The 17,500-nt window shown below is 32.4% G+C and overlaps 2 protein-coding genes across 26 annotated transcripts in view; both read left to right on the top strand.

Moving 5' to 3' along the window:
- Positions 1-17,500, top strand: part of LOC122254997 (uncharacterized) — a 281,759-nt gene that overhangs the window by 120,645 nt on the left and 143,614 nt on the right. For 2 of the 25 annotated variants that reach the window (XM_086553187.1, XM_086553184.1), the window contains exons 4-6: positions 12,629-12,727; positions 15,536-15,813; positions 16,011-16,085. The exons of 22 other annotated variants lie outside the window; for them this stretch is intronic. In XM_086553187.1, the coding sequence (XP_086409313.1) occupies positions 12,629-12,727; positions 15,536-15,813; positions 16,011-16,085 (452 nt within the window). Of the gene's footprint in view, positions 1-8,523; positions 8,623-10,832; positions 10,932-12,628; positions 12,728-15,535; positions 15,814-16,010; positions 16,086-17,500 lie in introns of all 25 variants that reach the window. One more of the 25 variants, XM_086553155.1, reaches the window with a different exon arrangement.
- The window catches only part of LOC122252105 (uncharacterized), an 8,647-nt gene continuing 7,642 nt past the window's right edge, over positions 16,496-17,500 (top strand). Inside the window, exons 1-3 of the mRNA XM_086553205.1 lie at positions 16,496-16,510; positions 16,709-16,834; positions 17,226-17,342. The gene's annotated coding sequence lies outside the window, so the exon portion shown is untranslated. The remainder of the gene's footprint in view (positions 16,511-16,708; positions 16,835-17,225; positions 17,343-17,500) is intronic.

Genomic DNA, 17,500 nt, shown 5'->3' with positions numbered 1-17,500 from the left:
ATAATATTCATTGCCATTCATTGTTGTTATTTTTATGAATTATTATTATCAACATCATTGATATCTTCATTATTATTTTAATAACTAATATTATTATTAATATTATTATGATCATTATCTCACGGACATTCTCACTCACATTCACCTTCTCCTTGTCATTCTCACTCACATTCACCTTCTCCTTGTCATTCTCACTCACATTCACCTTTCACTGCCATCCTCACTAACATTCACCTTCTCATTGTCATTCTCACTCACATTGACCTTCTCATTGTCATTCTCACTCACATTCACCTTCTCATTGACATTCTCACTCACATTCACCTTCTCACTGTCATTCTCACTCACATTTACCTTCTCATTGTCACTGTAACTCACATTTACCTTCTCATTGTCATTCTCACTCACATTCACATTGTCATTCTCACTCACATTTACCTTCTCATTGTCATTCTCAATCACATTCACCTTCTCATTGTCATTCTCGCTCACATTCACCTTCTCATTGTCATTCTCACCCACATTCACTTTCTCATTGTCACTCACTCACATTCACCTTCTCAGTGTCATTCTCACTCACATTCACGTTCTCATTGTCATTCTCACTTATTCACCTTCTTATTGTCATTCCCACTCATTTACCTTCTCATTGTTATTCTAATTCATATTCACCTTCTCATTGTCATTCTCATTCACATTCACCTTCTCATTGACATTGTCATTCACATTCACCATCTCATTGTCATTCTCACTCGCATTCACCTTCTCGTTGTCATTCTCACTCACATTCACCTTCTCATTGTCGTTCTCACTCACAATCACCATCTCATTGTCATTCTCATTGTCACTGTAACTATCATTTACCTTTCATTGTCATTCTCACTCACATTCACATTGTCATTCTCACTCACATTTACTTTCTCATTATCATTCTCAATCACATTCACCTTCTCATTGTCATTCTCGCTCACATTCACCTTCTCATTGTCATTCTCACCCACATTCACTTTCTCATTGTCACTCACTCACATTCACCTTCTCAGTGTCATTCTCACTCACATTCACGTTCTCATTTCCATTCTCACTCACATTCACCTTCTCATTGTCATTCACACTCACCTTCTCATTGTCATTCTAATTCACCTTCTCATTGTAATTCTCATTCACATTCACCTTCTCATTGTCATTCTCATTTGCATTCACCTTCTCGTTGTCATTCTCACTCACATTCACCTTCTCATTGTCATTCTCACTCACATTCACCTCCTCATTGTCATTATCACTCGCATTCACCTTCTCATTGCCATTCTCACTCACATTCACCTTCTCATTGTCATTCTCACTTATTCACCTTCTCATTGTCATTCTCACTATTTACCTTCTCATTGTTATTCTAAATCATATTCACCTTCTCATTGTCATTCACACTCACATTCACCTTCTCATTCTCATTGTCATTCACATTCACCTTCTCATTGTCATTGTCACTCACATTCACCTTTCACTGCCATCCTCACTCACATTCATCTTCTCATTGTCATTCTCACTCACATTCACCTTCTCATTTTCATTCTCAATCACATTCACCTTCTCATTGTCGTTCTCACTCTCAATCACCATCTCATTGTCATTCTCATAGTCACTATAACTCACATTTACCTTCTCATTGTCATTCTCACTCACATTTACCTTCTTATTGTCATTCTCACTCACATTCACATTGTCATTCTCACTCACATTTACCTTCTCATTGTCATTCTCAATCACATTCACCTTCTCATTGTCATTCGCGCTCACATTCACCTTCTCATTGTCATTCTCACCCACATTCACTTTCTCATTGTCACTCACTCACATTCACCTTCTCAGTGTCATTCTCACTCACATTTTCGTTCTCATTTCCATTCTCACTCACATTCACCTTCTCATTGTCATTCACACTCACCTTCTCATTGTCATTCTAATTCACCTTCTCTTTGTAATTCTCATTCACATTCACCTTCTCATTGTCATTCTCATTTGCATTCACCTTCTCGTTGTCATTCTCACTCACATTCACCTTCTCATTGTCATTCTCACTCACATTTACATCCTCATTGTCATTCTCACTCGCATTCACCTTCTCTTTGCCATTCTCACTCACATTCACGTTCTCATTGTCATTCTCACTTATTCACCTTCTCATTGTCATTCTCACTATTTACCTTCTCATTGTCATTCTAAATCATATTCACCTTCTCATTGTCATTCACACTCACATTCACCTTCTCATTGTCATTGTCATTCACATTCACCTTCTCCTTGTCATTCTAACTCACATTCACCTTTCACTGCCATCCTCACTCACATTCACCTTCTCATTGTCATTCTCACTCGCATTCACCTTCTCACTTTCATTCTCACTCTCAATCACCATCTCATTGTCATTCTCATAGTCACTGTAACTCACATTTACCTTCTCATTGTCATTCTCACTCACATTTACCTTCTCTTTGTCATTCTCAATCACATTCACCTTCTCATTGTCATTCTCACCCACATTCACTTTCTCATTGTCACTCACTCACATTCACCTTCTCAGTGTCATTCTCACTCACATTCACCTTCTCATATCCATTTTCACTAACATTAACCTTCTCATTGTCATTCTCACTTACATTCACCTTCTCAATGTCATTGTCATTCACATTCACCTTCTCATTGTCATTCTCACTCACATTCACCTTCTCATTGTCATTCTCACTCACATTCACCTTCTCATTGTCATTCTCAATTATTCACCTTCTCATTGTCATTCTCACTCATTTACCTTTTCATTGTTATTCTAATTCATATTCACATTCTCATTGTCATTATCACTCACATTCACCTTCTCATTGTCATTGTCATTCACATTCACCTTCTCATTGTCATCTCACTCGCATTCACCTTCTCGTTGTCATTCTCACTCATATTCACCTTCTCATTGTCGTTCTCACTCACAATCACCATCTCATTGTCATTCTCATTGTCACTGTAACTATCATTTACCTTCTCATTGTCATTCTCACTCACATTTACCCTCTCATGTTCATTCTCAATCACATTCACCTTCTCATTGTTATTCTCGCTCACATTCACCTTCTCATTGTCATTCTCACCCACATTCACTTTCTCATTGTCACTCACTCACATTCACCTTCTCAGTGTCATTCTCACTCACATTCGCGTTCTCATTTCCATTCTCACTCACATTCACCTTCTCATTGTCATTCACACTCACCTTCTCATTGTCATTTTAATTCACCTTCTCATTGTAATTCTCATTCACATTCACCTTCTCATTGTCATTCTCATTTGCATTCACCTTCTCGTTTTCATTCTCACTCACATTCACCTTCTCATTGTCATTCTCACTCAAATTCACCTCCTCATTGTCATTCTCACTCGCATTCACCTTCTCATTGCCATTCTCACTCACATTCACCTTCTCATTGTCATTCTCACTTATTCACCTTCTCATTGTCATTCTCACTCATTCACCTTCTCATTGTTATTCTAAATCATATTCACCTTCTCATTGTCATTCACACTCACATTCACCTTCTCATTGTCATTGTCATTCACATTCACCTTTTCATTGTCATTCTCACTCGCATTAACCTTCTTGTTGTCATTTTCACTCACATTCACCTTCTCATTGTCGTTCTCACTCACAATCACCATCTCATTGACATTCTCATTGTCACTGTAACTCACATTTACCTTCTCATTGTCATTCTCACTCACATTCACATTGTCATTCTCACTCACATTTACCTTCTCATTTTTATTCTCGCTCACATTCACCTTCTTATTGTCATTCTCACCCACATTCACTTTCTCATTGTCACTCACTCACATTCACCTTCTCATTGTCATTCTCATTCACATTCACCTACTCATTGTGATTCTCACTCACATTCACCTTCTCATTGTCATTTTCATTCATATTCACCTTTTCATTGTCATTCTCATTCAAATTCACCTCCTCATTGTCATTCTCACTCACATTCACCTTCTCATTGTCATTCTCATTCACATTCACCTTCTCATTGTCATTCTCACTCGCATTCTCCTTCTTATTTTGTATTCTCACTCACATTCACCTTCTCATTGTCATCCTCACTCACATTCACCTTCTCATTGTCATTCTCACTCACATTAACCTTCTCATTGTCATTCTCACTCACATTCACCTTCTAAATGTCATTCTCACTCATATTCACTTTTTTTTCTCATTCTCACTCACATTCACCTTCTCATTTTCATTCTCACTCACATTCACCTTCTCATTGTCATCCTCACTCACATTCACCTTCTTATTCTCATTCTCACTCACATTCACCTTTTCATTGTCATTCTTTCTCATATTCATCTTCTCATTGTCATTCTCACTCATATTCACCTTCTCTTTCTCATTCTCACTCACATTCACCTCATTTTCATTCTCACTCACATTCACCTTCTCATTGTCATCCTCACTCACATTCATCTTCTCATTCTCATTCTCACTCACATTCACCTTCTCATTGTCATTCTCACTCATATTCACCTTCTCATTGTCATTCTCACTCATATTCACATTTTCATTCTCACTCACATTCACATTGTCATTCTCACTCACATTCACCTTCTCATTGTCATCCTCACTCACATTCACCTTTTCATTGTCATTCCCTCTCACATTCACCTTATTATCATTCTCACTTAATTCACCTTCTCATTGTCATTCTCTCTCACATTCACCTTCTCATTGTTATTCTTTCTCATATTCACATTCTTATTTTCATTCTCACTCACATTCACCTTCTCATTGTCATTCTCACTCATATTCACCTTCTCATCGTCATTCTCACTCACATTCACCTTCTCATTGTCATTCTCACTCACATGCACCTTCTCATTGTCATTCTCACTCACATTCAACTTCTCATTGTCATTCTCACTCACATTCACTTTCTCATTGTCATTCTCACTAATATTCACCTTCTCACAGTCATTTTCACTTACATTCACCATCTCATTGTCATTCTCAATCACATTCACGTTCTCATTTCCATTTCACTCACATTTACCTACTCATAATCACTCTCACTCACATTGACCTTCTCACATTCATTCTCACTCACATTCACCTTCTCATTGTCATTCTCACTCACATTCACCTTCCCATTGTCATTCTCACTCACATTCACCTTCTTATTGTCATTCTCACTCACATTCACTTCACTGTCATTCTCACTCACATTCTCCTTCTCATTGTCATTCTCACTCTTATTCACCTTCTCATTTTCATTCTTACTCACATCCACCTTCTCATTGTTATTCTCACTCACATTCACCTTTTCATTGTCATTTTCACTCACATTCACCTTCTCACTGTCATTCTCACTCACATTCAGTTTCTCATATTCACTCACACTCACTTTCACCTTATTTTCATTCTCACTCCCATTCAGCTCACTGTCATTCTCACTCACATTCACTTTATTACTCACATTCAATTTCTCATTGTCATTCTCACTCACATTCACCTTCTTATTGTCATTCTCACTCACATTTACCTTCTCATTGTCATTCTAACTCATTCACCTTATCATTGTCATTCTCACTCATTCACCTTCTCACTGTCATTCTCCCTCACATTCACCTCATTGTCATTCTCACTCACATTCACCTTTTAACTGTCATTCACACTCACATTTACCTTCTCATTGTCATTCTAACTCATTCACCTTATCATTGTCATTCTCACTCATATTCATCTTGTCACTGTCATTCTCACTCACATTCACCTCACTGTCATTCTCACTCACATTCACCTTTTAACTGTCATTCACACTCACATTTACCTTCTCATTGTCATTCTGACTCACATTCAACTTTTCATTATCATTTTCACTCACATTCACCTCACTGTCATTCTCATTCTCATTCACCTTCTCATTGCCATTCTCACTCACATTCACCTTCTCATTGTCATTCTCACTCACATTCACCTTCTCATTGTCATTCTCAATCACATTCACCTTCTCATTGTCATTCTGACTCACATTCACCTTTTCATTATCATTTTCACTCACATTCACCTCACTGTCATTCTCATTCGCATTCACCTTCTCATTGTCATTCTCACTCACATTCACCTTCCCATTGTCATTCTCACTCACATTCACCTCCTCATTATCATTATCATTCACATTCACCTTCTCATGTTGATTCTCATTCACATTCACCTTCTCATTGTCATTCTCATTCACATTCACCTTCTCATGTTGATTCTCATTCATATTCACATTCTAATTGTCATTCTCACTCTCATTCACCTTCGCATTGTCAGTCTCACTCACATTCACCTTCTCATTGTCATTCTCATTCACATTCACCTTCTCATTGTCATCCTCACTTCCATTCTTACGCTCATTACTCACAAACAGATGTCTAACAGAAGCATCTTCCTCCCTCAGGTGAGACTCCCTTACACTGGTTAGTTACTGGTTACACTGATTAGTCATAACAATTATGATAATAATAAGTATGATAATCTTAATTATTATTGATATTATCATTATTATTATTATCAATCATAATCATCTTCAATGGTCCTATTCATATTATCATTATTATTTCATTACTATTACTATCATTGTTACTCCCATTTCTACTAAATTATCAATTGTTATCATCCTTCTTCTTCTCATTATTGTTATTTTGATGGTGATCCTGTTCTTGTTCTCCTACATGCTTTTGTTGGTGGTGTTGTTGCGAGGTCTTTGTCAGTGATGACAAAGACAATGATGATAATGGAGAAAGTAATGGTAACAAAAGCAACAACAATAATGATGATAATGAAAAGTTTCATAAAGTTGATGGTGGTAATGATAACAATATTAATGATAAAGTAATCATCACTGATAATGTTGATGATAACACTTTCATGATGATAATAGAACTAATGATAATGGTAATGACATATTTATGATAACAATGATAATAATAATGGTGATGATGAATAATGATAGTAATAAATTTAGAAATATAAGTTTAGTTAAGTCCCCCCGAACGGCGGGTCCGTTTTCTTTGACATACGTAATGTCTCCCATGTTCCACCAATATTTGATGTTTTTTATTTTACGCTTATTTACTACAAGAAAGACATGTTTTGTTTATGTTACACCATTTATCAGGTGTATGTTTTTCCATTATGAAGACTATATATTTTAACTGCATTGAAACAGAAGTGTAAATCATTTTATATCAATATGATTTTCTGAATAAATTAGCAGACGGTCAACACCACCACGTGTTTCAATGGCTAAAGAACATCTTTACTGCACGAATATCTTATATTTATCTTTACTTATTTATATTGATCTTTACTGCACGAATATTTATCTTTGATATAATATTTATCTTTACTGCACGAATATTTATCTTTAATATAATATTTATCTTTACTGCACGAATGTGGCAAGAAAACCCCACAAATATTAAGAAAGGAAATATTTTATGATACTGATGATAACACTCTCATGATAATGATGGAACTAATGATAATGATATAATGATAATAATGATGGTGATTGGAAGGTGAATATTGATAGTAATAACAGTAATGATGGAAATAATATTTATTGATTATGATGATAATTCTTATTATAATGAATATTTTAAATATTGATTATAATTTTATTATGAATTGTAATTATCATTAATGATAATGATTATTTTTAATGATAATGATTATTTTTATGTTATTATCATTTTTAGAAATCATTATTGCTGTTATTATTTTTATCATCATTAATATTTTCATTATCATTATTATCATTATCAATATTATATGATTATCATTATTATTAGAATCATCATTATTAGTATCTTCATTATTATTTTTATCTTCATCATTATCATTATTATTCATGTTATTGTCATAATTATCTTTACTAATATTTATATCATTATGATTGATATTTTTTATCATTTTATTACCATTGCTATCATTATAGCTATCATGATTACTGTTATTATTGCAATGGTCTTCATAAATATGATAATAAAAACAATAAAAATTACAATAATTATCATAGTAATAGAAAATATATATATTACTGATAACTAATTATCAAACATTCATTTTCATTATAATATTCTTTCTCATTATCATACATTATATATTTTTTTTCTTTTCCTTCTTGTTTCTATACCTTTTCATAATTCTTATTTTCATTAACATTCTAAGTATTTGCAATTTTATTAATATTCAAAATATCCATACTATTCCTAGCCCTTACCCTTATCACCCTAATCATCTCTATTAATCTCATTCCTAAAACTAGTCTCATTCTCCCTCACAATCACCTTCTCATTGTCATTCTCACTCACATTCACCTTCTCATTGTCATTCTCACTCACATTCACCTTCGCATTGTCATCCTCACTTCCCTTCTCACGCTCATTACTCACAAACACACGTCTAACAGAAGCATCTTCCTCCCTCAGGTAGGACTCCCTTACATTATGCTTCCTTTAACGGCCATCATGCTGTTGCTGAGACGCTCCTCGAGAAAGGCGGAGAAGTGAACGCCAAGGATAAGGATGGTAAGGCGATTGGAAAGCGAGTGACTTCTTAAAGGCGCCAGAAGAATTTTGCTTTTGTTTCTTTTCTCTTCTTTGTCTTCATGGAATTGATAACAATTATTGTTATAATTTAATAAGGGAATCTTTTTCATCTTTTATCATTAATTTTATTGATATTTATTTCTTTATTCTATGAATTTTTCAATAAAATATTTTCATAGAATATTCTATAAAATAGAAATAAATAGATTTCTCTATATTTCTTTATACTATAAATGTTATAATAATTAGTTATAACAATTATGATAATAATAAGTATGATAATCTTAATTATTATTGACATTATCATTATTATTTTCCTGTTTATCTAAAAGAAATATGATCATCCTCTTCATCAATCATAATCATCATCAATGGTGCTATTCATATTAGCATTATTATTTCATGAAGATTACTATTATTATTACTACTATTTCTATTAAATTATCAATTGTTATCATCCTTCTTCTTCTCATTATTGTTATTTTGATGGTGATCCTGTTCTTGTTCTCCTACATGCTTTTGTTGGTGGTGTTGTTGCGAGGTCTTTGTCAGTGATGACAATGACAATGATGATAATGGAGAAAGTAATGGCAACAAAAGCAACAACAATAATGATGATAATGAAAAGTTTCATAATGTTGATGGTGGTAATGATAACAATATTAATGATAAAGTAATCATCACTGATAATATTGATGATAACACTTTCATGATGATAATAGAACTAATGATAATGGTAATGACTTATTTATGATAACAATGATAATAATAATGGTGATGATGAATAATGATAGTAATAAATTTAGAAATAGAAAAGTTTAGTTAAGTCCCCCCGAACGGCGGGTCCGTTTTCTTTGACATACGTAATGTCTCCCATGTTCCACCAATATTTGATGTTTTTTTATTTTACGCTTATTTACTACAAGAAAGACATGTTTTGTTTATGTTACACCATTTATCTGGTGTATGTTTTTCCATTATGAAGACTATATATTTTAACTGCATTGAAACAGAAGTGTAAATCATTTTATATCAATATGATTTTCTGAATAAATTAGCAGACGCTCAACAACACCACGTGTTTCAATGGCTAAAGAACATCTTTATTTACTGCACGAATATCTTATATTTGTCTTTACTTATTTATATTGATCTTTACTGCACGAATATTTATCTTTAATATAATATTTATCTTTACTACACGAATGTGGCAAGAAAACCCCACAAATATTAAGGAAGGAAATATTTTATGATACTGATGATAACACTCTCATGATAATGATGGAACTAATGATAATGATATAATGATAATAATGATGGTGATTGGAAGGTGAATATTGATAGTAATAACAGTAATGATGGAAATAATATTTATTGATTATGATGATAATTCTTATTATAATGAATATTTTAAATATTGATTATAAATTTATTATGAATTGTAATTATCATTAATGATAATGATTATTTTTAATGATAATGATTATTTTTATGTTATTATCATTTTTAGAAATCATTATTGCTGTTATTATTTTTATCATCATTAATATTTTCATTATCATTATTATCATTATTAATATTATATAATTATCATTATTATTAGAATCATCATTATTATTATCTTCATTATTATTTTTATCTTCCTCATTATCATTATTATTCATGTTATTGTCATAATTATCTTCACTAATATTTCTATCATTATGATTGATATTTTTTTATCATTTTATTACCATTGCTATCATTATAGCTATCATGATTACTGTTATTATTGCAATGGTCTTCGTAAATATAATAATAAAAACAATAAAAATTACAATAATTATCATAGTAATAGAAAATATATATATTACTGATAAATAATTATCAAACATTCATTTTCATTATAATATTCTTTCTCATTATCATACATTATATATTTTTTTTCTTTTCCTTCTTGTTTCTATACCTTTTCATAAGTATTTGCAATTTTATTAATATTCAAAATATCCATACTATTCCTAGCCCTTACCCTTATCACCCTAATCATCTCTATTAATCTCATTCCTAAAACTAGTCTCATTCTCCCTCACATTCACCTTCTCACTGTCATTTTCACTCACATTCACCTTCGCATTCTCATCCTCACTTCCCTTCTCACGCTCATTACTCACAAACAGACGTCTAACACAAGCATCTTCCTCCCTCAGGTCAGACTCCCTTACACTGTGCTTCCTGGAACGGCCATGGTGCTGTTGCAGAGACGCTCCTCGAGAAGGGCGGAGAAGTGAACGCCGAGGATGATGAAGGTAAGGCGATTGGAAAGCGAGTGACTTCTTAAAGGCGCCAGAAGAATTTTTTTCTTTGTTTTTTTCTAATCTTTGTCTTTATGGAATTTTATAACAATTATTGATATAATTTAATAAGGGAATCTTTTACATCTTTTATCATTAATTTTATTGATATCTATTTCTTTATTCTATGAATTTTTCAATAAAATATTTTCATAGATTATTTTATAAAATAGAAATAAATAGATTTTTCTATATCTATTTATACTATAAATGTTATAATGATTTGTTATAATAATTATGATAATAATAAGTATGATCATTATAATTATTATTGACATTATCATTATTATTTTCCTGATTATCTAAAAGAAAGATGATCATCCTCATCATCAATCATAATCATCATCAATGGTGCTATTCATATTATCATTATTATTTAATTACTATAACTATCATTGTTACTCCCATTACTACTAAATTATCAATTGTTATCATCCTTCTTCTTCTCATTATTGTTATTTTGATGGTGATCCTGTTCTTGTTCTCCTACATGATTTTGTTGGTGGTGTTGTTGCGAGGTCTTTGTCAGTGATGGCAAAGACAATGATGATAATGGAGAAAGTAATGGCAACAAAAGCAACAACAATAATGATGATAATGAAAAGTTTCATGATGTTGATGGAGGTAATGATAACAATATTAATGATAAAGTAATCATCACTGAAATTGTTGATGATAACACTTTCATGATGATAATAGAACTAATGATAATGGTAATGACATATTTATGATAACAATGATAATAATAATGGTGATGATGAATAATGATAGTAATAAATTTAGAAATATAAAAGTTTAGTTAAGCCCCCCTAACGGCGAGTCCGTTTTCTTTGACATACGTAATGTCTCCCATGTTCCACCAATATTTTGATGTTTTTTATTTTACGCTTATTTACTACAAGAAAGACATGTTTTGTTTATGTTACACCATTTATCAGGTGTATGTTTTTCCATTATGAAGACTATATATTTTAACTGCATTGAAACAGAAGTGTAAATCGTTTTATATCAATATGATTTTCTGAATAAATTAGCAGACGCTCAACAACACCACGTGTTTCAATGGCTAAAGAACATCTTTATTTACTGTACGAATGTGGCAAGAAAACCCCACATGTATAATTCTCCTACTCTTTGTCACTCTATATTTCTGTATAATTCTCTATATTATATATATATACATATATATATATATGTATATATATATATATATATATATATATATAATATATATATATTACTGATAAATAATTATCAAACATTCATTTTCATTATAATATTCTTTCTCATTATCATACATATATATATTTTTTTCTTGTTTCTATACCTTTTCATAATTCTTATTTTCATTAACATTCTAAGTATTTGCAATTTTATTAATATTCAAAATATCCATACTATTCCTAGCCCTTATCCTTATCACCCTAATCATCTCTATTAATCTCATTCCTAAAACTAGTCTCATTCTCCCTCACATTCACCTTCTCACTGTCATTCTCACTCACATTCAGCTTCTCATTGTTATTCTCACTGACATTCACCTTCTCGTTGTCATTCTCACTCACATTCACCTTCGCATTGTCATCCTCACTTCCCTTCTCACGCTCATTACTCACAAACAGACGTCTAACAGAAGCATCTTCCTCCCTCAGATAAGACTCCCTTACACTGTGCTTCCTGGAACGGCCATCATGCTGTTGCAGAGACGCTCCTCGAGAAGGGCGGAGAAGTGAATGCCAAGACTAAGAATGGTAAGGCGATTGGAAAGCGAGTGACTTCTTAAAGGCACCAGAAGAATTTTGCTTTTGTTTCTTTTCTCATCTTTGTCTCTGTGGAAATTTATAACAATTATTATTCAGATCTAATAAGGATACCTCTATCATCAGATTTTCTTATTTCTTCATCATTCATTTTTCTTTTCTATTTATCCATTCCTTATGTTTTAGTTGTTTATTTGAGTTATTTGTAAATGTTACTTATTCATTATCATTTATCATATGAATTTCAATGTTATGATTAATATTATCATAAAAATATTCATTTTTGTTATACATAAAAAAAATATTCATTTTTATTATCAATTATTACAATTACATTTTTATTATTATTTCAAGAATTTTCTTTTGTAATTGTCACTTTTCATCATTCATCTTTTTTCTTCCTCTTTTACTCTTTTAATTATTGGTATCATTTTTGTTTTTACTTCATTTTTTCTTATATATGATTTTATACATATCATTGCTATTATTATTATTATTGTTATAGTTAGAATTATCACTATTTTAATTATTCATATTACTGCTATTTCTATTGAAATTATTATCATAGGTTATCCTTCTTCTTGTCATTATTGATAATTTTGTTGATGATCCTGTTGTTCTTGTTCTCGTACATGCTTTTGTTGTAGTTGTGAGGTCTTTATCACTCATAGTACCAGTGTCGGTAAATGATGATGGTAATGACAATGAGGATAACACGATGGCTTCCTTGTTCTTCCTTCTTGCAAACACCCAAGTCTGTTCACAGCTTGCTTGCAACAAACATGGTTAGGCAGGTGCTGTTAAGAGGAATGCACTACTTAGCATTCGTTTTACAAAATACATTTTCTTGCAACTTAAGTTAGGTTTGCATAGTACAAAGGTAACATATCCAAATGAAATATCAATAATATAAGCATACAAAAAAATATATTATCCATTAAGTTTGATTATTAAAATGATAATGATAGTACTAATACAAATAACCATAATAATGATGATAATGATAAGAATAAGAATAACATTATGATTATATAAAAATATTAAAGATAACGATAACAATCATTATTATTATCAATATTAATATCAAAATAGATAGAATGGCCATTTTTATTTTTAAATAATTCTTATGACTGATATCATAATTTCTTTCATCATAAATATTATGTTAATGATAATAGTAACTCCAACAACAATGATAGAAGTATAATTAAAACCTTATTTTAATTATGGTTATTATTTTCCTTCCTATCATTGCCATCAGAATATGCATTTAAATTATAATGCATATAATGATCATCATTCTTCAAATCATGATGATTCTCATTCATGAATACTTTCCCATTTTCATTTCCACTCTCATTTCCTTTGATCATTTTCCATCCCTTTCATTTCATTCTCTAGTCATTTCAAGCTTATTCATAAGCTTTCACTTTTGCTTGTATTTATCATAATTATTTTCATTAGCATTATTATCATTAATATAATAATCATTACGATTATAGCAATTGTTGCCATTCAAATTAGCATTGGCATTTTCATTCCCAACCTCAGTTCCTTTCTCATTTTGATTCTCATTAACATCATGACGACAGTTTTCATTTTCATTTTTATCCTCGCAAGTCTCAGAATCATTCCAGTCATAATTCTCCTTCTCCTACTCTTTGTCACTCTATACTTTCTGTATAATTCTCCTTCTCCTACTCTTTGTCACTCTATACTTGCTGTATAATTCTCCTTCTCCTACTCTTTGACACTATATTTTCTGTATAATTCTCCTTCTCCTACTCTTTGTCACTCTATACTTTCTGTATAATTCTCCTTCTACTCTTTCTCACTCTATACTTTCTGTATAATTCTCTTTCTACTTTTTGTCACTCTATACTTTCTGTATAATTCTCCTCCTACTCTTTGAACTATACTTTCTGTATAATTTTCCTTCTCCCACTCTTTGTCACTCTATATTTTCTGTACAATTTTCCTTCTGCTACTCTTTGTCACTCTATACTTTCTGTATAATTCTCCTTCTCCTACTCTTTGTCACTCTATATTTTCTGTTAAATTTTCCTTCTCCTACTATTCTTTGTCACTTTACATTCTCTATATAATTCTTCTACTCTTTGTCACTTCATTTTCTGTCTAATTCTCCTTCTCCCACACTTCATCATATTTATTTCTCTTCTCATTATCACTCAGTTTTCTCTTTCCTTTTCATCTTCATGCTCATCATCCATTATCATTATGTTCCCATTAATGAGTTGTCCTAACTCATTACTTATACCATTGTTTATATTAACACTATTGTTATTTTTACTCATATTTATAGAATATCATTGGTTAATTTCATTATTATTTCTAGAGATGTTATACGGTTTTATAACTAACTTTATTATACTGTAATAATTATCATTATCTTTTATTATTCATATTTGTATTCTTTTTCTATATACTTCTATCAATATTTGGTTATGTATGAATATATATATATATATATATATATATATATATATATATATATATATATATATATATATATATATATATATATACATATATATGTGTGTGTGTGTGTGTGTGTGTTGTCATCATCAATATTATTGTCATATTTCATCATCATATATATATCTTGATTTATATAATATATATCCTTAAATATATATCATATCTTTATCATTATACATTCACATCTCACTTATTTCTGAACAAATTTGAATAAAGATTAAAATAAGAAAATTAAACAAGTGTTTCATTGTAGAGTAACATTTAAACATTGACAAGTTCTACAGTCAAGTTTACCTTCAGGACAGACAGCAATGCACAGGGCAGCTTGGAAGGGACACACGGCAGTGCTGGAAGTCCTTCGGGAGGGCGGGGCCGACGTGGACGCTGCAGATGGTGAAGGCGACACGCCCCTCCACAAAGCAGCTTCACGAGGGCATCTCCTTGCTATATTCACGTTGATGAACTTTGGGGCTTCCACGTACAAGAAGAATAAGAGTGGAAGGACTCCGCAGGACTTGATGCCGAGATCTTCCTCCACAGAGAGCCGTGGCATGGAACTTTTCCAAAGCGTGTCCATGGTAATAGATTGTATTGGTCAGACTGTGGTCCTTCCTCTGTCACCATTGGTTTTCAAAGTTGTGCATCATGGGCAGTGCCATGGTCGCTGAGTGGCACTGTAACTAAACCACAAAAGGATTCTAAATTTTGATTCTTGTTTATATAATGAGACATAACATGCTAATGCATTTTTCTATTGAATATTGATTACTTACAGACACACGTGATGCAAGGGTGGGTTGCAACCGAGAAGGAAAGGATCAGATTGCAAAGAGAAATCCAAGTGCTGAAGGTGAGTTTTTGTAGAGAAAAGGTATACAAAAAATAGAAATAATTTAGATTTGATAATAATAAAAAGATAGAGAAAAATCAGTGGAATGACAGGAAATATAGCAATCAAAGAAAACTTTTCTAAAATCCATAACTAGGGGAGTAAATAGAATGAAATGCAAAGCAAAATGTGAGGGTTTTGGTAACGGCTAATCTTTTATAAGTATTTGATCCACTTGATTCTCTTACAACTCCAATCTCCTTATCTCGTGGTTATCAGCTTTCCCTCCATCCACCGACAATGTCAGGAAGGAGAAGACTTGTTATCATGTTAGAGGCAATAATGATATGCTTGCCACTTCCTTCTCTAGAAACAACATGAGCAGAAAGAGCGAGAGATTAGTTAGATGATGAACAAGTAGATACAGAGAGGGAGAGAAAGAGAAAGTAAGTTCATTTAGTTTGTATTTTTGAGCACTTATGATACGTATTCTTTAGTTATACAGAAGCAGCATGAGCAGGAAGAGCGAGAAATTAGTTAAATAAGAAACAAGTAGACAGAGAGAGAGAGAGGTAATGTTAGAGAGAAAGTTCATTTCATTTGTCTTTTCGAGCACTTATAATACTTTTTCCTTACTCATCCAGAAGCAGCATGAGCAGAGAGAGCGAGATATCAATGCGAAAAGTAGCGAGACAGTGAATCTACAGAAGGAGACCAGAGACCTGAAGGAAGACCTGAGGAAGAAGGAAGAGGAGATTGTATTACTCAAGGTATGCACAGGAGAGAGCAAGAAAGAGGGACGAAATGACAGAGAGAAAGGAGGAGAGGAAAGGGACAGATATAGACCAATGGTTAAGAAAGAGGAGAGTTAGTGTGAGATAGCGTTGTGTTATTAGTAGCTTGTTGTCTAGAGAACCTGGAGCTTCCTGAATAAGTCCTTGTAGGTGTGAACCTCAACTATTCCAAACGAAGAGAGAAAAGGTTGCAGTATTTGTGTAAATGAAAATGCAACATGATGAGCAATTTTCTTTGCTTCCAAAATGCATTAGCTCCTTTATAAAAGTGATTTTATTTGTTGAAATGATTCCATTTGCTTTGCCTGTGATGCCTTGCTCTTCTCCTCAAGCCTTTAGGACAGAGACATGTTGTCTTCTCTTACAGGAGGAGCAAGGACATGAGAGGAGTAGGCTGGAGACTGAGGTGACTAATCTGCAGACGGAAAACAGCGAACTGAAGGATATCCTATGTCTCAGAGAAAGGGAGATCAGAGAGCTAAAGGTAAGAGGAAGGGCTTCCGAAATACATTAGCCCCTTTTTAAAACCGATTTTATTTGTCGAAGCAAGATTACTGCTTGGTCGTGCAATTCCATTTCCTTTGCCTGTGATGCAAGGTTCTTCTCCCTAATCCCTTTAGGACAGAGACATCCCTACAGTGT

This window comes from Penaeus japonicus, unplaced genomic scaffold (assembly GCF_977035675.1).
Source record: "Penaeus japonicus unplaced genomic scaffold, GWHDUDI00000001_assembly GWHDUDI00000028, whole genome shotgun sequence".
In the NCBI taxonomy this organism is placed as follows: Eukaryota; Metazoa; Arthropoda; class Malacostraca; order Decapoda; family Penaeidae; genus Penaeus; species Penaeus japonicus.
Note: the sequence above shows the minus strand (reverse complement) of the source record. Positions and strands in the feature narration are given on the sequence as shown.